This window comes from Sturnira hondurensis, unplaced genomic scaffold, assembly GCF_014824575.4.
Source record: "Sturnira hondurensis isolate 20B ecotype Veracruz unplaced genomic scaffold, ASM1482457v3 Scaffold0014302, whole genome shotgun sequence".
Taxonomy (NCBI): domain Eukaryota; kingdom Metazoa; phylum Chordata; class Mammalia; order Chiroptera; family Phyllostomidae; genus Sturnira; species Sturnira hondurensis.
The window spans coordinates 4,819,441-4,843,770 of NW_028086933.1; the positions used below are offsets into that span (position 1 = coordinate 4,819,441).

Consider the following 24,330-nt stretch of genomic DNA (forward strand, 5'->3'; position numbering starts at 1 on the left):
AAAAATAATTTTTCTTAGTTACATAAATACATTTATCTCCATTACCAACTATTGCTAGTGAATTTTTTTCTGTCAAGGTCAACCTGTTAATGGACTCTTTTCTTCACATGACTTTGCTCCTGTTTGTTTTATGACAAAGACAAAAATAAGAATTTTTTCAAGGAAAGAACAATGCCAGTTACTTGGGAAAACAGCACATGATTTGTAATTTTTTAAAAAATTCTGTAAATATTTTAGATTGTCCTAAGAATAACTGCAGTCAAATGTTCTAAATGTTGTTTAAAAATGTGCTTTTTGTTATGGTTGTTTTTAATAACTGTTCAATATTTATGAACCTCTGGTTTTCCTCTAAATATTGACATTTGTTAGTCATTACCAGGAATACTGTATGTTTAAAAGTTGCCAAACAATAAACTATAAAAATATCTGGATATTATTCCTGGGATTTATGCAGACTCTGGATTGGCCATTTAAATCTTCAAAAGCCTGTGCTGCAGTTTTAAAATCTCTGAGGCGGATGGATCATCCGGGCAACCTCTACTGACGGACTCTTCTGCAGCTTCGCGTGGTTTTGTTGGTGGTGACACCACCACAGTCTTTTATGGGAGAGGCAGTTCATTGTGCCTGACAAAGGACAAAGGCCACCCTAGTGTTTGCTAAAATTGCAGAATTTCTGCATATGGGTTTAATAAATATTCATTGAATACCTTTTGTGCTAGATTAAGAGTACAAAGATTAAGACAGCCCTTGCCTTCAAGGAATTCATGTCTTGAGCATATCTCCTTCTACCATTTTTTGTTTGTTTGTTTGTTTCTTTGTTTGCTTTCCCCTATATAACCAAATATTGAAATGTTGCTTTAGAGTTGTTAGGCAGAAAGGTGGGACTGGTATATGGGATGGGTTAGCAGCATGTGGTGAGTGGACTATAAGTGACGATGAAAAAGAAATGAAAACTAAAGGTTTGAGTGGAAGAAATATTTGCTTCTGCTTTTTTTCTTTTCTTTTTTTTCCCCAAACCTTTTTTTCTTATGGAAGAACAGTCATTTCAGGAAATTACATGTATAATGTAAATACCTTAAAAATGGCTGTGTTAAAGGGATGACAAGGAGAAATAGCATTGGCAGCAAAATGACCAGGGCATTTTATTCTTTTTCTTTAAGTAATGTGCCTGTATGTGTTGGTTAAATTGAGTTAAGATTGACCTACTTTTTAGAAGCTGGTAGCTCTGGAAGTTGCAGACTCTCTCAGGTCATTTAGATACTAAATAAACACTGGGAGAGTCTGTCTCATTAACATCTATTAACATAAACCCATTTCACATGCTGATTTTAAGTGTAGGAAACATCAAAGGATGTTATAATTCTATTTTCTACTGAGTTAAATTTCTAACATTATGAATATCCTTGTTTTCAGTAATGAAGCAAAGCCAGACTTTCAGATAAAGGTGGAAGTATATAGTTGCTGTACAGAAGACTCTTCTATAACCAATACACCAAAGAAATTAGCTAAGAAACTGAAGACATCTATAAGTAAAGCTACAGGGAAGAAAATAAATTCAGTGCTTCAAGAAGATCATGAAACATGTTTGTCCTTCAGTTGTGCTATTTCGTAAGTTTCTAATACGATATTTATAGTGACAGTATAATTATATGTTTGTGACATTTTAAAGTACTGTATGTGGAGTGTATGTTTACATTTTAAATGGAAAAAACATCCTGCAACAGAAACAAAACTTGGCTGTCTGACATTTACCCAGCTGAAGTAGCCTTAATACCTTACTTCAAAAGTAGGAATTTGAGTGAGAATGTGTTTTCAGTGATTTGGAATTCCAGAATCTACCGGAAAGATGAAATGTTTTTCTTGAAAAGGAACTATCTATATGTAAAAGTATTTGTTACATATCAGGTGCTAATTGAATTTCTGTATGGCATGCTTTCTTCTTACAGATTTAAAAAATATTTTACCTTTATCACTAAACTACATTGCCATTATCACCCCTAACAAAATAAAAAGTCCTTAGTATCATGTGATATGTATCTAGTCTGTATTCAAATTGCCTCAACTCTGAAAAAGTCCTTTTATGATTTGTTTGTGTAAATCAGGATCCAAACAAGGTCTACATGTTGCTTTACAGTGAGTCTTTTAAATTTCTTTTAATCCTTAGCAATTTCCTGTTTACTTTTTTCTGCTGCTATTTATTGAAGAAACCAGATCTTACAGAATTCCCCATATTTTGAGTTTAGCGTAACTGTGTATTTGTGGCTCTTCTTTTTAACATCTTTTTCTGCCCCCTGTTTGTCCTACAACTGGTAGATAGTAGATCTAGGGAACTGATAAGGGTCAGGTTTTGTTTTAGGGCAGTAATACTTCATATTGATTATATATACTTTTTACTGTCTCCCATTAGGAAGCCTTGTCCCACTTTTAGTCATGTTAAAATTGATCGGTGGATTCAAATGTTGCCAGCCTGATTCATCTATTATAAAATTGCCTATCAATCTTTTATCTAATGGTTTTAGCAACCATTACTGAGCATTCATTATTTCATCAGGGATTATAATTTGGTGACTTTAAAAATTTGTCCTGCATTTTTTTTTAAACCTGGAATTCTCTCAGAGAAGAACTTTCCTTCATGAACTATTAGTGCTAAAAATAACGGATGAAGGAAAGGCAGGGAAAAATACTTCCTTTTGTTTACCCAATTTTAGAATATTAAGTTGATACCCTAGCAATCGTGGAGGTGATCAGCATTATCTTTTATTTGAACTACTGGATTTTTACAAATTCCTGTCTCATTCTTTTACAGGTATTATTCTTTCTGAAACCAAATTGTCCCCTATTTGATCGATGGGAAGCTTTTAAACTGACTACTGTGTCGTTTTGACGCAACCTAATCTCTGATAGCTTCTCTGGTTTATGACACAAGATGTTCCACTTTCATCTTGTATTTTTCTGCCCAGGCTTGGAATTACCGTTTCTTCAAGGAACCCTGGTTTCTTTCAGATACTTTCTTTAAACATTGTGTTTGTTGCCTCAGCAATTGTTTTATGTTTCTGTTTCTTGGGAAAACTGTTGGTTGGGCTACATTCCTAGAATTTCTTTGTATGTCTTAGTAGAGTTGGCTCTTCAGCATGTCAATAATTTTACTATAATTACAAAAAACAAAATACTTTAGGTATAGAATCTGGAAATATCAGTCATCAGAATGTAATTAAATAACTCTTTTTGTGTCAGATATACTTCATGTGAAAAACGCCTTGGGACTCTATCTAGCATTGTGGCTTTCAGTCTGTTTTGATTGAGACCCGTGGTGAGAAATAAATTCTATGTTGTGACTGAGTATACAACTCCATAAATAGATTTCATGAAGCAATATTTAGCGCTTGCTATTTATAGTACAATTATCAGAATTTTTAATTTCTAGTTATTTTCAGTCTTTAAAAATGCTGGTTATAAATTATTAAATTGATTTTGTGATCCATGAATTGGTCCCTTCTACTAAAAAACTGTCATAGAAAATGTCTTTTTTAACATAAATGTCATTAAAAAGGAGGAAAGAGGGGACCTTAGATTTTCATCCTTTGGAATTAAGGACATTTTTAAAGTTTTCTAGGTTAAGATTCTATCAAGTTTTTGCTGAAAGGTACTTTAATTGAACCACAAGGTAGTGGAACTATTTCTTTTTGATAAATTAAATGAGCAATTATATTTCTAGGTCAAAACAGAGATTTTAGAACTGAAAGAGATGTTAGAGGAAATCACCAAATTCAGTAATTTTAAAACTTATTTAAGCAGCAAAATTTCTTATCTAAAAATGACAGGGCCAGTTGTGTCCTGGACCCGTTGCAGTATTCCCAGGTCCTCTACTTCGTCACAGGGAATGTCAGGACCGGTGGACAAAATCGTTTCTTTTTAGAAGGCTCCATGGAGACATTTGCAGGGTTTTATGCACCTTTAACGCATGTGAAGACAATGAGTGACACTCTCAGTTTGTGACTTCGTTGCAGGGCAGTGAGTGTTTCCGTTTTTTATCTGTCGTTTATTTGTGGGACCCAGGGCAGATTAATTCACCCTCTGGGTTTTTGGTTTTCCCTCTGTGAAGTGGGAACCATGGTAATAATGTAATTGTATCTAACTCCTTAGGACCATTATGAGATTCCAAAAGATAATTCCTGAACTTTACATGTGGTAAGCATTTAATAAATATAGCTCTTCCCATTATTGGTATTATTCTAAGACCAGTCCTTTTTGAACTTTTTTTTTCCAACTCATGCTGAAGCGTTGCTGTTTAGAAACTTGACGTAGGATTATAAAATGTAGACATATTTCAAAATTTAAAATTATTGTTTATTATGTCATAGAACATAATCTAAGTAATGTTCAAACTTGTATTTAACCTATATTCCTCTTTGAAGCCTAGTGGAATTTTTGAGAATAAAATTATTTGTTATTAAGCTTTTTTTTTAAAGTAGTGATTGACCTATTGTTTTGAAGCATTTCTTCTATTTAGATTTGTCATTGTACTTGGTTTACGTGTGAATCGAAACAATAATTTTCCTTATGAACATTGTCCATGAAACTTGCATGTCATGTGTTTATACCATCAAAGTAGGTCAAAAGGTGGGATAAAGCCTTTAACAACATTTCACCAAATCATATTCTCCTAACACCAGCATCTGGTGGGAACCCAGAGTGTGTGAGGTTGAACTCACAGCCCAGGGCTCCTCTTACCTGGTGCTTCCTCAGCTGGCCACTTCAGCACCGTGGTAAGAGTTTGAGAACAGAATTAGTAAAAAGAGTGTGTAGGGGATAAATTTTATTTATTTAACAGTGATCTAGTTCAAGACCAGTGCAAGGATTCCTAATACAATTTTAAATTTGTAGCCGCAGTGGGCACCAAAGATCCAACTTGGGCAGTATGTATCTTCTCTGGTGGTATGGTATGTGATCAAATACAGCTGTTCTTCCTGACAAAAGTCTGTACTTTTTTTAGACTACCATTTAAAGTAGTAATTTATTTTTTTCATAACATTTTTGGATGCCCCCGCACCTAATCTTATAACAATTGGCCTTTTTAATTTAAAAAATGTAGCTGATTAAACTTTTGGGAACTCAATATTAGGGTTGGCTAAAAGGAATGAGTGTAATGTTTTAGTAAGAAAATGTTATCCTGACAGGAATGTTTTAAAAGTGAGATCATTGTTGCTTTTGGAAGTATTGCCATTGTAATTAGTCATGGCTTAAAAATGAAGTAACGTGAAATGTCATCATAAAGTATTGTTTGATCTGAAAGAGGACAGTGAACATTTTTGGTAATTTTAGCATGCTCCCTGGTGTGATTTCATTTATTCATTTTATTTGTGGAATTTAGCTAGATTTTCCCAGTGCCTCTAGTCGCTGAATTCACCACATTATGCTCCTTAAGAGGTATTCAGCACATTATTTTTCATTGTGCAAATAAATATACATCACTTTAAACAGTCATCTTGTGAAAACTGGTAAAGTTGACGATGATTATTTACTTGACAAAAAAGTGTATTAACTTTAAAAAGCCACTATACTACATTTTAAATTAGATTGAAATTATGAAACTAGTATACTAACACTTGTCCAGGATAAATGGGTTACTGATGTTTTGAGGAGTAAGGGTGTTAATGGTTTGGTAGTATGAAAAATTATGCAGTGTTCAAACATAACTAAGGAATTACTCAAGTACTGAATATAATTTATTCATTTATTTAAAGATCTTAGAAATGGTTATTAAGTAGTTATTTCATGTGGCACATTGGAGTCAAAGGTTAGTAAGTCATGTTCCATGCCTTAGTAAAATATGGTCATTGTGTATCTGTTTTAACAGAAGAGGAACCTTAATTTTGAACAATTCCTTAATGAAGTATAAAGGTACTAAGTGTAGTATAGTAGGCTTCTCCTTCCATATACCACTTGCTAGCCGCAGGCAAGTTAATTATGTTCTGTGAACTTTAGTTTCTCCATCTGCAAATCTCTGCCCTGCCTACCTCAAGTAGTTATTATAAGCCTTTAAAAAGATATTGCCTGTCAAAGTGCCTTCCGCTGCACATTGCTAGATGGAGTATCATCACATTTTGCATGTCTGTGATTTTTAGGGGAAGTTTTTATCCTACAACCACTTCACCACATTTATTACTTCATTATAAAAGTAATATAAACTTGAGAAATAGAATCTAGAAAAGTTATTCATAGTTCAACCACTCTAAATCAAATACTTTTTACAATTTTGAACTAATATTTTTCTTCCAGGTTTTAAAATAACTCGCTTTAGGGGAGATTTAGACATTCACAATTATACTGTGCATTCAAGTTTTTTAAGAGTTATTGCAGTCTTCACAAAATCATTTTAATGACCACATTATCTATCTAAATAAATAGTTTATTTAACTATTCTTAGAGGAGATTATCAATAGCTTTTTTGTATTGTTATTTTCATACGTGTCATTCATTGGAAATAGAGGCAAATGTGTTCTATGTTTACCTTAAAGTAGTTGAGGAAAAGATGTTTTAGTCACAACCATTTCTTAAGGCTTGAGGGGGAAAAAGTAAACATTTATTTTGTCATCACATAATTTTAGCCTCTTCTCCCACAGAGATTGCTGCCTAAACATACCACCTCTCTAGTTCCCTCAGTGCAAATGCACAGCCTATAGCACAGCTACTTCCTGTATTTTTCTTTTTAAAAAATTTTTTTGTTGTTCAGTTACAGTTGTTCTGCCTTTTCCCCATTGATCCCCCTTGCTCTGTTCCCCCCGCTCCCACCGTCAACCCCCCCGCATTGTCCATGCCCCTGAGTCTCCTACTGGTGTCCTTGGCTTACCCCTTCCCCTTCTCTCCCCAGTTATTCCCCTCCCCACTTCCCTCTGGTCACTGTCAATTTGTTCTTTATTTCCTTGATGGACTTAAAATACTTATGAACTATCCGTTTAGTACTTTTACCCCTCAGTTTCATGACTCCCTTGGCTCCAGTGATCTTGTCCTTTCGCCCTTTTCCGCCACCCACCTGTGATTGTACTCTAAGTCTTGTCATTACTAAAAATTACACACCTTCTAAAATCTCGATAGTGGGCATTCCACTTCGTCTCCCCTTTCGCACATCCCCAGCTTGCTCCCTTCAGTGCTCTGCCTCCATCTTAGCTTACATTCCATGACTTGCCATTTAATTCTTTCTAGAAGCATTTTCTCCTTTTGTCATACTAACCTTTGAAAAACTCGAACCTTGGTTAAATTTTACTTTTAACTCCTCTGCACCCACACTCATGAGGAATAGATGAGGAAGCTGGAGAAAAAGAGTCTTGCTGAGTGGTTCACGTTAGACATGTGATCTCTAACCTTAAGTGAGTTTCAGTGTGATTGCGCAATCCGGAGTTGTCATAGCCTTCTACTCCACTTCTCCTTAGGGTAGGAAGTTTACATCATATGATTCTCTCTTCTGAAACCACCAGCACCCCATCCTCTCCATGCCTTCCCCAAAGCTGCTGACTGTTCCACTGATGAAGTAGTCTGAAAAGAACTTGCATATCTTCCCTCCATAAAATCCACCAGCATTTGGGCCTGTATTTGCTGCTCGCCTTTGCGAACCGCCTTTGCCTCTCCTAGTTGTACACTCGATCACATCTTCTCAGCTACTCAAAAGTAGGCTCCTACACACGCACCCGCCCCGCCTCTGTGGCATCATGAATTTTTCTCCTGCATCATTTCCACAAATACAAACATACTGAAATATCTCTCACTTCTACTGCCTTTTTCATAGCTATTCTTTACGGATAAGAGTTTTTTATGTTCCCCATCTCCACTTTTTCTGCTCCCATTCTTTCTTAGAAAGTGTCGGTCAGCTTTCATCACGTTGCCTCCATCCCACTCTATAGAAATTGCTCTTGGCAAAGCCAACAGTGATCTACGTGCTCCCAGAGCCTGGGGTCAGTTGTCAGTATCCCCTTTCCTGGACCTTTTGACATTATTTAACATAATTGATCACTCTCCTTGAAACAGTTTTTGTGACTTGCCCTCTAGAATACCACTTCCGGGAATTTTCTTCTGTCTCAGTGGCTGTTCCTCACCTCTCCTTTGTTCATTGCTCTTCAGCTTAATCATTAGTGACAGAGTGCTTGTGTCCCAGTGTTCGGTCCTCGAACTTCCTTTAGATTTCTAACTTATATTAAATTTTATCTAGGTACTAGTAATTTCCAAATTCAATTTTTCAACAATTTTCCTCTCCTGACTCCAGATTCATCTACCTAGCTGCCTGTAAAGATACCATCCAGATACCTAAAAGTATCTCAGACTTAACTTATCCAAACTAAATTCTTTATCTATTCTTCTTAGTCAGACTCATTGCAGTTAATAACAATTCCATTTTTTTCCGTTGCTCAGGCCAAAAGCCTTGGAGTTATCTTTGACTATTTACTTTCACATCCATCCAATGTCCACATTGGCTCAACTTTAAGGCTATATCAAGAATGTTACCACTTCTCACCACCCCTCCAGCCATCACCCTATTCCAGGCCTGCATAGCTCTTGACCCATCCATTGCAGTAGCTTTTTGCTTCGTGTCTCCATTCACTTTCGCTCTTGGCCTCTGTGCTCTGTTCTCCATACAGCAGCAACCAGAGGGATCAAAAATACAAGTCAGATCACAACACATAGCCCAGAACTTACCATTTGCTCCCCATTTTACTCAGAATAAAATCCGGTGCCTCATCATGCCCTGCACAGCACTGTGATGTACAGAGTCGCCCCTCCTTCCTGTTGGATGTGTCCCGCCCCCACCCCGCCCTCCAGCCGCTGGGCCTGCTGCCACCAAGGCGAGCGTTCCTCCCCTGCAGCAGTTACCCACTCACTGCCAAGAACCTCCTCCCTAGGATAACACCCTGTGCTAACATGCTGACGGGAGTCTATTTCCTACCATTTTAAGTGGGGAAAAAATGATAATGTAGTCCCATGAAATCTGTATATCAATGACAAATCATCATGTTGAACTAATACTTAAAATATTAAAACAGCTTGTGATTGTTAACAGGCAGTTTTTGTGTAGTGATGTATGCTCTCCCATTATAATCGCTGTTCTCAATTGCTTTGATTCTTTCTCCACAGTTTTTTTAATACTTCCTCAACTTTTTTTTGGTGTGTGGGGGTACTCATTGTCTAACACCAGGGAAAGATAAGAGCTAATTATGAGAGGCATTCTAGACACTGGTTCAGGATAAGTGAATAACAGCAGAGAATCGTGACGCTGAATATGAGGCTGGGGCCTCTTAGCTCTAGCAAAGTGGAGATTTGTTAATACTTAGCAAACTTTTCCAAAGTTTCACATATGAGTCTGATATTATACCAGCTGTATTTAGAATGTAACTTGAAACTTACTCATACATTGTTTTTTGTGAAAAAATGTTTGGGAGACAAAAACATAAATTTTCCTGTATAAACACTGACAAAAAACGTGGGTTATTGAAAGACAGGTGTGGTTTTTGATAGTTGCGTGTTAAAACCAAGATCAGCCATCATGCTGTACATCTTAAACTTCTCCAGTGATGTGTATCAATGATTTCTCAATATAACTGGAAAAACAAAAAACAGGAGGTGTTCTCACGGGGGGTAGTATTCTGTAGGGCATGGCATTACACCAAAGAAGCGTAGTATGCATGAACTGCATAGCACATGTATACCTGTTTTTCCTTTGTAGTAGAGATTTTATTAAAGATTAGTGATATGACACCCTGGCTGGTGTAGCTCAGTGGATTAAGCACAGGCCTGCAAACCAAAGTGTTGCTGGGTTGATTCCCAGTCAGAGCACATGCCTGGGTTGTGGGCCAGGTCCCCAGTAGGGGGCACATGAGAGGCACATTGATGTTTCACTTCCCCTCTTTCTCCCTCCCCTTCTCTCTAAAAATAAATAAAATATTTAAAAAACCCCAAAACAAACAAACAAAAAAGATTAGTGAGATGAGGTTTATAAAACATATAACCTGGCATAATTAACAGAGATCCCCATCAGACTACTTCTTTTTTTCCCTAGGTTTGTCTATATTTCTGTCTGTCCATCTCTCTGTCCCCTTCTTTTAAAAAACACGTTCTTTACTGTTTTCAGTGTTAAGATTTATTATTTTGGAAAATTAAAGAACTGAGAGGAGTCTTGAAATAAAATTAAGATTACTAGCAGGGGAAATACAATTATTGAACAAAATTTTTCACCTTTATAACCACAGAAAGTCAGGATATGAAATTTATCATCACAATTTTTAGATACTTTGGCAATGTGCTCTTTTAACTTAGGTAGCTTAATGAAAAAAATGGAAGTAGGAGTGGGGAAAATCTCCATTTTTCCATACTATAGAGAAAAATTACAAATCTTTAAAGTGGATAACCAGAAGGAGATTTAGTCTGATCTCCAGGAAATAAATATGAACCAGATCCTTCACTGTCCTCCTAATTAACCTTCTCCAATGGCTTCCCATTACACTTGGAAGTAAATCCACTGTTCTTCCAGGGCTCACCGTCTTAGGTGATTCAGTCCCCACCTGTATTTTCAGTGCTGTGTTGTGCCGTGTTCCCCACTTGCTCACTATGCCTCAGCCACTCTTGTCTTCTCTCAGCCTCTCCTTGCACGTGTTATTCTCTCTGCTTAAAATGTTTTTCTGCATCCTTTGCTCGGCCCTATCCTTTTGTTCATAACTGTTAGTTCTTTGGAGGGTCCTTTCTCAATTCCCTACCTAACATAGGTCCTCAGTATTCTTATACTCTTTGTTTCTTTCATAGAAAAAAGTTGCATTATAACTTTGAAATACTAGTATTTGATTTATTCCTCTACTTTCCCCCCCTGTCTCTTGCATCAGAGTATAATTCTGAGTCTTGTTTACTATTCATGCCCATTACCTTGTGTACGACTTGGCACATATAAGGTGTTAAGTTTATAATTTTGAATGAATGGAGATCTTTCAAAAGAAACATTTGTAAGTTAAACCAGGGAATTTTCAGATTTTCTTAAGATGAAATAGTATAAAGAAATGAAGAGTTGATTAATCATTTATGTTAACTTTAAACTGTCATTAATAACACCTAAATGTGTTTTTTCATTTTTTTATTTTGGTAACATATACATAACAAAAAATTTGCCTAAGTATATAATTCAGTGGCATTAAGCAGATACACAGTGTTGTACAACCCTCACCACTGTCAATCTCCAGAACTTTTTTCCCTCCTCAAATGGAAACTCTGTGCCCACTAAACACTAACACCCGGTTTCCCTCTCCACTCAGAGCCTGGAGACCTCCATTCTACTTTCTGTTTCTGTAAATTTGACTTTCCTAGGTTCCTCATATAAGCGGAATCAATCATATAGTATTTGTCCTCTGTGAGTGACTTATTTCACTTAACATAATGTCTTTGCAATTCATCCATGTTGGAATCAGAATTTTCTTTCTTTTAAGGCTGAATAATATTCCATTGTATGTATATACCTGTTTTTTATCCTTTCAGCCCTGACTTGGGCCACCTTCCCTATTTGGCTGTTGTAAATAGTGCTGCTGTTGTCATGTGTTTACGCAGATCTGAGTCCCTACTTTCAGTTCTGGGAATATGCCCTGAAGAAGAGTTGACTTATTGCTGACTTATATGGCAATTCTATTTTTCATTTTGTGAGGAGCCACTATGCTGTTTCCATAGTGGTAACACCATTTTATATTCCCATCAGCAATTTGTCCGCATCCTGACCAACATGTGTTATTTTCTATCTTTCTATGTTGTTGATGTTGTTATTGTTTTTTTATGATAGCCATCCTAATGGCTGTGAAGTGGTATCTCATTGTGGTATAGATTTGCATTTTCCTAATCACTGGTGATCTTGAGCATTTTTCATGTTTTTATTGGCCATTTATGTATCTCTTTTGGAGAAATGTTCTATCCATTCAAGTAATTGCCCATTTTTTAATCAGGTTTATTTTGTTGTTGTTAAACATCTAATATTGTATGTGATAGAAAATATACTAGAGTACTTAAAACATGTCTTCTTTCTCACTATTAGTGGTGCAAAGTATAATTTGCTAGCTCACACTACACTGACCTTGGAAAGTGCTGAGGACAGTTTCAAGACCCATAATCTGTCTATTAATGGAAATGGTAAGTACGGTATATAATTTACTTATTACATGTATTATATTGATAACGAGGTCTGTCCAGAAAGTATGCAGCCATGTAATATGAAAAATAGGTCCATTTATTGAAGAAGATACAAGATAAAAGAAACATTGTATATAAGACAATGATGCCTCAGTTGCCTTCAAAGAAGGCACCTTGGAACCTCACACAGTTCTAATTGCCATCAGCTGTCCTATCATATTTTCCTGAATCTCATCGATGGTCTGAAATCTCTTCCCTTTCAAAGGTGATTTTAGTTTTGGGAAAAGCCAGAAGTCACAGGGCGTCAAGTCTGGGCTGTAGTGGGGCTGAGTCACCTGGGCAATTTGATGTTTGCCAAAAAACTCTTCACCAGATGCAGAGTTTTTTTGTGATGCATGACTGGGTATGTTGTCATGACGAAGCTGTCAATCACCAGTTGCCCATAGCTGTGGGCTTCTGAATCACCTGAAGAGTCTCTGTGGTGGAATGTTCAAGCTTAATGCAAAGTTTGGTGCAGATTAATTGCTCTGCTCGTGCGGTCATTTTGAATGTAACGGCCACACAGAACACATGCTCACTCAACCGTGTCTGCTGCCCCACTCAGTACAGTGAAGTCGTCATTGTTCATGCGTGCACATTCCAGTCTACTCTCTTTGGCTGCCAGGTTACATCGATGTCACACAAAAAGTATACCTCCCATTACAGTAGCAATGGCTGGACTTTTTCCAGACCGACCTTGTATATGTGGTGAGAGTAATAACTTTTAATTTTAATATGTTCCCCTGAAGTGGATATTAGCGTAAGTAATGTAGGCATGAGTCATTCTATGTTTTTTTTCAAATATATTCATCCCTTTTCTCCAAAAGTGAAGTTTACTTTCCTCTCTATGCTCTTGCCAGACATTTGTTTGTGAGGCTAGCTTTGTGAGAACCGGACTGTTTTGTATGTGCGGAATCCTTGTCTTTGACTCAAAATTGATGACCACCATCTTCTCATTGGCAAACAAAGACCTGTCTTATTTTGAAATTTAAAATTGAAGAAGCCAACCCTTTTATTGGTAGCAGAGGATATAAGAAAACCTGGGGCTAAATTAATCTCAATCCTCTTCTCTCTGGATGATATATCAGTAGTTGTAGTTGATGCAAAAGAAACATAGCAATGTGTAGAAATAATTATTGTCGTTTACATATACTCTGTTATTATGAGAGGTGTAACAAATTCTGATTACTGTGGATTTTTCTAGTTTTCATAGTTATGTCTCTTTTTGCTTTATATAAATTGAGCCTTTGCTATTTGATTCTCACACTTCTTAATTGAGTATTTTTTCACTCTTTACCTCAAACTGTACCTATTTTTATATTGTCAATATGCTTCTTCCAACAGGGTTATACATTAGATTTCAATTTTTATCCAATTTGACAATAATTTTGGTTCTTTTACCAGCCCATGTAGTGATTTGCCATTTAATACCAAATAATTTATAACCCATATTATATGATATTAAATATTTGGGTTTAAATCTCCCATCACATCCTGTGTTTTCTATTTGTCTTTTCCATAATGGTTTTTCTATTTTGTCTTACCCTTTAAAGGATTGATAGTTTCATCATTTCAGTTTTTCCTTGTTCTAATTAAAGTTATAATTCTTTCTCACCTTTTAGAAATTATCTCTAGAAATATTAATAATATTTAGTAAAGTATAAAATTTAAAGATAGTTTTTACCTTCTCCTCAGACAATGTAGAGACTAGCAAGTTAGACCCCATTTGTCTGACCTATGGGATATTGTTATGTATTACAATTCTATATGAGTTTTAAACTTCACAAAGTTTTTCCTTTTTTATTATATTTTTTCATTACCATTTACTCCCCCGTGTGTTTTATGTACTTAATATTTATTTAGATGAACCCACATGTTCCTATGGACTACCTATATCTTATTCTAAACACTAGGATCGTTTTCCTTCCGCTTGAAGTATAATTTAAAGTTTCTCGTAGTGTGTCCTGCCGGTGACTTACTTCCTTCGGTTTGCAGGCCGGCATTCAGTCCACTGAGCCACATTAGCCAGCGCTCTGGCTATGTACTTCTTGAACCTTTGTTTTTGTGTGGTAGGTTTATTTTGATTCTTCTTGAAAGTATTTTTTACAGAATATATAACTTTGGCAGTTTAAAAAATTTTGACTCTGGCCCTGGCTGATGTGGCCCAGTGGATTGAGTGCTGGCTTGCAAATCAAAGGGTCACTGGTTTGATTCCCAGTCAGGGCACATGCCTGGGTTGTGGGCCAGGTCCCTGGATTGGGGTGTGCGAGACAACCTGTCAATGTATCTCTCACACATCAATGTTTCTCTCCATCTCCTTCTGCCTCCCTTCCCATCTCTCTAAATATAAATAAATTAAAAAATTTTTTGACTATGAAAGATATAATTCCACTATCTTTGTTGCTCTGGGAAAAACTTAGAGTTAATTTAACATTTTCATTGGTTTTCTGGAAGACTGGTCTGAACAGTGCAGCCTTTTATAACAAAACTTGAAGTCTGCAATAGTATTATCAATTTCACAGAAAATTTAGTAAATGAAGTTTGTTGTAATCCCACTTACGCCACTTGTGCAGAATCATCCATACTACTACCATATGATGAGTGCCTGTTATGTGCTAGACACTATTCTATGGGACACTACTCAGCCTTCAAGAAGAGGGAATTATATGATACATGACAACGTGCATGAACCGCGAGGACGTTATGCTAACTGAAATAGCCAGTATGTAAAATAACCCAACTCACAGCCGCAGAGGGTAGTGGCATGGAAGTCACCAGGGGCTGGAGGAGGGGCGGAGGGAGAGTTGCTGATCAACAGGTATAAAGTTTCAGTCACACAAGATGAGTAAGTTCTAGAGATCTGCTGTGCAACGTAGCACCTGCTGTTAACAATACTGCACTGTGCACTGAAAAATCTAAGAGGGTGTGTTTCCTGTTACGTGTTCTTACCCCAGTAAGGTAGAAATAAATTAGCAAACAAATATTTTTAAAGCAGGTTTTATTCTTAGTCACTGTGAGATGTGGTTATAAGGAAACAGCACAACGAAGTGGTTAAAAGTGTGGCCGTCAGCCTTGGATTCATATTCTATTTCTACCACTGGCTAGCTCTGTGACCTTCACAGGTTCCTCATTCTATCATGATTTACAGTTTACAGATGAGTAAAATACAGTTTAGAGAACGTAGCACACTGGATCGTACAGCTAGCAAGTGGTGGGACTGCACTTTAAATAATCCGGGACAAGCCGCGCGCTTCCTGCTGTGCTTTCTGGTCAGGCGTGATAACCGTTAGAGCCACTGAAGACTCAAAATACTGTCAATGTGTGAATGGACTTGATGATGAAAGGCCCCATTCTCTCAACCAAATCGTCTGAAAAGTTGTGGAAAGGAGTAAAATTCACAAAGGAAGCATCACTTTTAGCAGTAATTCCTCTGTTGTCTTCAATGTTCTGTAAGATGTGACTCGATTCTCCTTTAATAAAATGCTTATGAAGCACGGGAGCAGTTGTTATAGCTCTTTCTTAGAGAAACACGATGCAGATTAATATAGTAAAGACTCTGAGAAGACCTGTGCCTAGAGCAGTAACACCCAAAACTGTTGACTTTAGAACTTGTAGATTCCACTGAAAATAATTTAAGAAAAAATAACCTATGATTTAAGAAAAAATGCCCTACTCTTTGTGTAATAGGTCTATGCCTAGGACTGCATGTATATTTGAAACCTGTAATTAAATTTTAAAATTAAAGTGAAGACTTTTATATAGAAAAAAGGCCACCTTCTAATTTTTTTCTTAATGTTCATGTAATGGGGTTTTCCTAAAAAGAGTTATGTTAATGTCTACCAAAAACTGTAAAATCAAAGGGAAATACAGGATTTTTGAAATTTATAAATCATCTTTATTCTTACTGGTTGAAGGGAAAAGCCAAAATGGTATCTTCAGGCTTATATTTGTCATCAAGAAAATTTTATACTTTTTATAAGACACTGAAACCACATTGTGAGGACTGACTCACCCGGAACTGAGATGTTATCTGTCTTCTTTGTCTCGCCTGTGTATTGTTTTGTTGTTGCTGTCACTTTTAAAACCATTTTGTTCCCCCTGTGAAACTACAGATGGACTAGATAAAATCTTTTAGTAATGAAAAGTCAAACTGCTCTCACTTCCTGTTTCATTTTATCTTGTCCTAATACCTCCCTTGCCTAGAAAAGAAGAATTAAGACTTTTGATGAAATGTGTTGCAAAAGGACTGAGAGAGAGCGTTGAAAAATGGGAAGGGTACAGTTTGGGGAGTGAAATTATGAGAAGCATCTATTATGTGCCAGACACAGTGATAGATGTCGTGTGCACATTATCTTATTTGATTTTCACAACCCTCCTACTTAAGATAGGTAGTATTTTTTTAAATGAGAAATTGATACTGAGATAGATTAAATGACTGGCTGAGATGCCATATTTCTTGTCTGAAGTGGAAAGAAGCTGTGACTGCATTTTATGTAACAATGCTCCCGAACTGCAAAGAAACCTAGAGTAGAAGTATCAGATGATTATGGGGTATGTGGCAAGGAATTCTGCATCCAATATCCAGTTTCAAGACTGCAGTCAGGAAGGATTATTTTTCTGGGCGGGCCATGGAATCTGTGCCGATTTAGCTAGAGCAGCACGTTGTTACAGGGAGTATTTAGGTTCCAGTGCGTTGCTGGTTGAACAAACTGTATGAACTGGTACGGAGAAATAATCATCATTTATGATTCTGTTTTTTTAGGAAGTGCATCCTGACTTAAAAATTACTAGTTTACAGATATTTAGAATATTAGTTATTAATAAATCTTGATTACTGTATAAAGAAATTTGCTTTTGAACTTTAAATTCATAAATCACGAAGTTGATTTCAGGTGTTAGTCAAATTCTGCTTTTATGGAATTTTTATTTCATTTCCTATCTATTTTGGGAAAGAAGATTCTTCTTTATTTATTTATCTATTTATATCCCCATTTTGGGGTCATTTCCTGTATTGTATTTATTTGTTTATTCCCAGTTTAAACCCTTTGTTTCTGAAAGATAGACTCTCTAATAAGGTATCAATAAAAAAAGATTTGAATAATCCCAGACAATTTGTTGTGTGCTAATGTAAAATAGAATGTGGAGAAGGTAAGTTAATAAAATTATTTTTGTTTTACTTTGTACACATCATTGTAGGCTTGTCTTTTTCATTTAACTTGTGTATGAAACCTTGGCTACATAGCATCTATATGTGAAGTAACTGTATTTTTACCAAAAATGTTTTATTTTTCAGAGTTACTAAGGCATTTGGGCAATAAAAGTGAAAGTCAATAGCTATCCATTTTATAGGTACTACCAACAGGGTCAGTGAAATCTTTAAAAATCATTTTTGTTTGGTCAAAGAACCTTATGCTGGATTTTTACTTTTACCTTGATAAACAGAATAAATTATGCAGTGCTCTCCTTCCATATTGATTTGAAGGCTGTATACCCAACTACACACATAAAAAGAGTATCTTAATGTTTTTTGAAAGAACTTTTTTAAGCATATGCATACTTACAGAAAATTTATGATCTGAATGTCAAAATCTTTCCCCCCATAAAAATATATACATATGAAAATAAAAATATATGCACATATTTTTATAAAACATACATGTATATATGAAAGCAAGTTACTTAGATGATGCTCCTCCATTATCCCCAAATATGTTAATATGTATTTCTTACTAATAGGGCATCTGGCTACATCACTGCAGTCATGCAAGTCAGGAAATGCATGATAATACATTACAACCATCTCATTCTCAGATTCCATTCAGGTGTTGTTCATTGTCCCAATAATGTTTATGGCAGAAGGATCCGGTACAGAATCATGAATTGCCTCATTCTTCCTTAGTTACTTTCGGTCTGGACCAGTTCTTTTGTCTTTCCTTGGCTTTTTTAACTTGGCACTTTTACACATCATAGTAAGTCATTTTGTGGATGGTCCTTCAGCCTGGGTTTGTCTGATAAGTTCTTGGCATTTAAAATTCTGGATACACATCTTAGGAGAAATGTCAGAGAATTGACGTGTTTGATGCGTCCATTAGGTGGCATATCACTTCGATTCATCCTGTTACTCATGGTGTGCACTTTGCTCGCTCGATTATGGTAGTATCTACCAAACTTTTCTATTGTAAAGTCACTCTATTGTTTCCCCTTTTGTAATAAATGCATACTTTGTCCGGGGGTACGATGAAACTATGCATATTATTTCTTGTTGGACTTTCAATTTATTCACTTATGTATTTATATCAATATGGATTCATGTTTTTCTGTTTTGTTCAGTGCATCATAATCTGTTAAATCATGTTTAATTTGAGGTTCAAGTTGTCTCCAATTTGGCCAATAGGAGCACATTCAAGATAGCTTCTGTGTTTTTTGACAGGTCTTCATCATTTTTTAGTATTTCCTTGCTTTATGGCATAACAAGGTCTTTCAGGCTCATCGTCTACTTTCCCTGCCTCAGCCCTGGAATCAGCCATTTCTCCAAGGAATGCTGGTTCTTTTTCATGGAAATAGTATTTAGAAGACATGATCTGGGCTCTATGTACTTTCGTTGCTGTCAGAGTGTCACTATTATGTGGCTTTTCCTAGACTCCCCTCAGTGGACAGAGTACATATCACACATATATGTTGATATTCTGTCATGTATTTCTTAATCCCTGTGGTTGAAAACCTTAAGTTCACACTGGTATATCCAGTTCTAATCCAAACCACAGAGAGTTCATTCTGTGTATGTGTAACTCCTTTCTCTGACAATAGGAAAACTGTTTTCTGTTGTCTTTAGTGGTTTTTCTTCTTTAATCAGTGTCTCTGAAAGCCACCGTCCTCCCTTCTCCGCGTGGGTGATTTCTTCTGCTTGCTGGGGCTCTGACTCCCCTCGGGGCAGCCCCTGCCCATGTGGACACTCCTTTCCCTGCTCTGGCTTTGCTTCCCCAGGTCTGGTTACCCTCACCGTCATCAGAGTGGACACCCTCCTCCGCCTGCCTGTGCTCGGACACCCTGTGCCCAGCTGTTCTCTGCTGGGATGCCCTTCTTTCTGGGTCATTAAACCTCTGGATGGCTTCTTTGCTGCCCTCAGACTCTGACTTTCATGGCTGGGCGCCCCTCCAAAATGTACTCTTCTCACTCTCCTTGGGCTCTGATACCTCCCATGGGGCAGACCCGTCCCTCTGCACATGCTCTGACTCCCACTGCCAGGCCATTCCCTGAGCAGAGATCTCCTTTGGCCTCTAGGCTGTGCCCCATGTAATCTGTCATCCTCAGCCCATTCTGGCCCTGATCCCTCGTGCCGGGCAGCTCTCTTACTCACCCTCCTCTCCGCCTCTCACCCAGCTGGAGCACACCACGGCTTCACCCCAGCCCCAGCACAGATGCCCAGCTTGGTGGATTCCACCTAATGACTTACAACTAAATTCTGCAGTTAGGTAGGAGAAGAAGAAGGGAAGGCAAAAGGTTTCTTAAATTATTTCCTTAAGGTTGTGTTCCGAAATGATTTATTCAGAGGGTCACTTTGCTAATTATTATAGTGAAACTCAGCAAAAGTAGACTTTGATATACAAAAATCACTGAATTAGAATTTTCTACATTAAATGAGTTTACTTATATGCCCTGAACTACCGCTGTTGGTTTAATCACTTTAAGATCAAACAAGAGATCAAGAGACATGATGGTTCCATGTCTATTCCAGGTGATGGCACGCTATAAACTGTTTAATACCGTCTCTTACTTGATTTTGTCATTAACTATGGTACTGGTTGTTTGAGTAGGATGGACATTTACCTATGTATGTTTTTATATAAGCCCCAAATAATTGTTAAAAGGAAAAAATGTGTAATGACCTTAAAAATATTTGTAATTTGACTTTTTTCTCTCGTTTAAATAGAGGAGTCTTCGTTTTGGCTTCCCTTGTACGGCAACATGTGCTGCCGAGTAGTCGCTCAGCCAGCTTGTATGGCTGAGGACGCCTCTGCAGGATTTCTTCATCAGCAGGTTAGACAACCTCAATATCCTACAACACTCACAGCTCCAATTTAGCTCTTAATCCTGATACCGAGAGGTATTTTTTAGAGTCTTCTTTTAAATAACAGCTTTATCAGTGTTGGACGCAGATTTGGAGGTGGCGGGGGAGACCTGGGGATGAGAAGGGAGGAAGGGGGTCGTCTGACGCAGTTTGGATGGCTAAGGAGCTACCTTTCTAGGTTCCTCTGCTTCCTTAATTGCAGTACCAGGGTCATCAGCAACAGAGGACTCCTTGTGGGAACCTATGCGGGCTGCTCAGCACCTCTCACATAAAGGCCCTTGTGGCGGACAGCTTTTGGCACAGTTTGGGCCTCCGGGTTTCCGAAGCTGCCTCTGTGCCACCTACTCCTAATTTATTTATAACCATAGTTATTTATATTCAGTAAATAATTAATTACGGGCTCCAATGAATCAATAGCTTTTTCTAAAAGATTGCATTAAGAGGAAAGAAAATTTGCATTCTTACAGGGTAATAAACATTTTCCAGTGTTTTAAGAACAGTAAGGGAAAGTTATATTTTGAATATTGAGCTATTTTTATAATTTTCCTGAGCCATTAGATGAATTGCTGTGGAATTCTAAGTATTCATTTTTAATAGACTAGCTTTTCAAAAGCGCACTGATTTATGACTTTCTGTATGTAAAATTATGTGGTGATCATTACCTCCATTTTGCTTTTTTAATGGATTTAAGAACTCCAGGCCTTTACTCTCTAATAAGAACTTACTCTTTGGTTATGGGTTGTGCTGTTGACTTATACAATAAATTGATGGGTAACAAACACATTTAACAATTTCAAAAAAACTAATTAAACTTTGATAATTTAGGCATTTTGTTGAATTTAGAGTTAAGATGATAAATGATGATTTGGGGTTGATAGTCTCTTGATTTATTTCTCCAGCAGATGTTGGAAGGTCGGATTAGTTGGAGGCGGTTGTACTGTGTTTTAAAAGGAGGTAAACTCTGCTGTTTTTACACTCCAGAAGAAATTGAAGCTAAAGTGGAACCAGCTTTGGTAGTGTCCATTAACAAGGTAAACAAAGTGTTATTTTGGAACTAAAAATATAACATTTAATGATGTTTGTCCATTTCTATACGATTTACATGGTTGCCATCTTAAAAAGAAAAGGGGAGTAATACTAAAATAGGTTTGTTCACAAAGATAATCCTATTTTTCTTTCTATGATACAGCTTATTCTGTAAAGGAAATAATGTATATTTCCTAAGAAAACATAGTAATTGGAAATCTATAATAGGCTTTAAAGCAGAGAATTTAACTCTACATTAAGAGGATATTTAAATTTTCCATGAATTTTTAAATTAAGGGATTACATAACCATAAATTGTTAGCTCATGTTACAGTGATGGTCTTTCTGGCTAATATTTAAGTGAATCCATGAAAAGATATTTCTGAGCATCCTTTCTGTTGCTTACAGGACTGATGGGCAATTGTCCAACCTTCTGTCGGAATAGGAAAGGCCGACGGTTCATTTAGAATACTGGAGTGCTCTCACCACATTGAGAAAGTAGTACCATACCACCCAGGGCAGCTGTTAAACGCACACACAGAGAGTATTGACACAAAGGAAATGATGAAAATTTAGTGACAAAAATTTTTAGCCGCAAATCTTTAGGAAAATTTTTCACGTTAAGCCAGATTTTTTTTATTCCAGGATCTTAAATTTATCTTCATCTAGTTTCAGGTTTACTAGAGCCCCCCACCGCGCTCTTTAGGATTCTTGCTCTAGAATACTTGAATGGCACCTCTAGAGCAGAATGTCCGTTTTTCTTCCTAAAGACTGAACTTAATTTTTCTAGTTGTTTTAATTTGTGTGCCTTTGCAGTGGTTAAACTGAAGTATATGATAAAATATAAGCTATCCCATCTGTTAACTATACATGGTCCACTTGTCTTTAAGTTTCCTTTTGAAGAAATATGTAAAGTGGCGTGTCTTTAAAAACATGTAGATACTGGTTTGCTAATAAGTAAGGATGTGGGTTAATTTCTATGAACTCTTCCAATAATAACATGTGGTTTGTTTCTATCCTGCTTTTAGAAATTACACAGCTCTTTACTTAAAGGAAATCCTTCAGTGAGACCTTTTATTATATAATTAAGTCCACTTAATTTATCTCTTTTGTGTATTAGAAAGATTTGTGTTGCTCTTAAATAATGCCTCAGCATTACAACATAATGAATTTATTTTGGTTTAGAAAATTGGGTTTATCAAAGTAGAATTTTATTGGAAAATTGTTAAAGATTTTAAATTACTTGCCAATGCATTGTTTTGTTTTGTTTAAGCAGCACTTTTCTCCACCTTAGTCTTTTGAAAATTTCACGCGTACAGAAAAGTTGCAAGAATGGAATAATGAACATCTGTATACCCTTCATTTAAATTCTTTATCTATTGTTAACATTTTGTCACATGTGCTTTCTCGCTACATGGTTCAAATTGTTTTCTGAACCATTTTAGTGTAAGTAGTAAAAAGCATAACAGTTCTTTCCTAGAATATTTCAGCATGCTTCTCCTAAAAACAAGGATTTTTCCCTCATAACCATAATATTGTTAGCATACTGAAGAAATTTACTATTGATAAAATAATATCTAATATACAGAGCAAAATGCCTCAGTTGTCCCCAAACAGTTCTTTTTAATTTTTATTTATTGTTGGATCCAAGACCCCATCAAGGATCACAGATTGTATCTGATCACCAGGTCTGTTGTTTGTTTCCTTTTCGTCTAAATTGTGCCCTCCACTTGCTGCCTTTGGTTTTTTAATCTTTCATTATATTTTTGAGAAATCCAGGGAGTCCCCATATCTGTGTTTGACTAATTATTTAGGTTAAATATTTTTGGCATGTGTTCTTCATAGATGATTTCCAACCTGTTCATTAGGTAGCTAGGTAGTAAAAATTGAATCCCATGATTTTTTTCTTACATGTTGTTCAGTGGAATATGGATAACCATAAAACAAATTAAAATGTAATTTAAACAAATATATATTTTAAAGATTTTGTTTATGTATTTATAGATAGAAGGGAAGGGAAGGAGAAAGAGCGGGAGAGAAACTTTGATGTGTGGTTACCTCTTGCATGTCCCCCACTGGGGACCTGGCCTGCAACCCAGGCATGTGCCCTGACCAGGAATCAAACCAGTGACCCTTTGATTAGCAGGCCAGCACTCAATCCAATGAGCCACACCAGCCAGGGCTAAACAAATATTTTTAAAGTCATTGATTTTATTTCAAAACAGTCTTCAAGGTACTCATTTTACTTTATCTCAGCTTTTTTAAGGTAGGCAGAGCAGATTGAAGTCAGCCCTGTTGTACAGGTACATTACTCCTGTTTTACAAGAGAGGAAATGGACTCAGAGATGAGATAGAACTTGTCTGTCCAGTAAGGAAGATTATGTAGCTCATTCTTTTCATAATGGGTCGAAAAAAAGTAGATAAAAATTTGTGGACTCTCTTCCTATTTCCTCATAAACATACTGCTGGACTGGATTTGGAAGGCAAAATTGGACTTTTTTCCTATCTCCATATCCACTCTGAATCAGTTTTGAGAGTAAAAAGTGGCTATGAAATGAGGTTGTGAGCCTGAAGCTGCAGTCTACCTCTTCCTGCAATGTCTTGGGCATGTGTCGAATCTTTACCGTTTAAATTTTGGAGGACAGTTAAAAAGGAACTCCTCTTTATTATAAGCAATATACCTGTAATTTTTTTTGTCTGATGACAAGGGTCTAATTCCTGAAAAGTGGTTAACAGTGTTTGCACAGCCTGACTGAATTGACCGGATTTCAATCGACTCATTTTTCCTTGTGGTAATAAAGGCTGATGACCTAGCAACTAATAGGATTCTGTAGTCAATCAACTTTGTTACTAAGATAACTGAAATTAGCATACGTAGAAATCCCAGTGGTGGTTCAACAATTGACCATTACAAATTCACGGGCAAATGGTAAAGCTATTGATTTGTATAGACTCAGCCTTAGACTCAGCCTTGGTTATATTGACTCTGAGGACTGATGACAGACACCTCTCGTGTTGTACGTGACTTTTGTCTCAAGCACAAAAGGGAATTT

General features: G+C 36.6%; 1 protein-coding gene across 1 annotated transcript in view; it reads left to right on the forward strand.

The window, feature by feature from the left end:
- Positions 1–24,330, forward strand: part of RTKN2 (rhotekin 2) — a 67,466-nt gene that overhangs the window by 26,365 nt on the left and 16,771 nt on the right. Inside the window, exons 6-9 of the mRNA XM_037062696.1 lie at positions 1,414–1,608; positions 12,050–12,144; positions 20,114–20,220; positions 21,151–21,282. Coding sequence (XP_036918591.1) covers positions 1,414–1,608; positions 12,050–12,144; positions 20,114–20,220; positions 21,151–21,282 — 529 coding nt within the window. The remainder of the gene's footprint in view (positions 1–1,413; positions 1,609–12,049; positions 12,145–20,113; positions 20,221–21,150; positions 21,283–24,330) is intronic.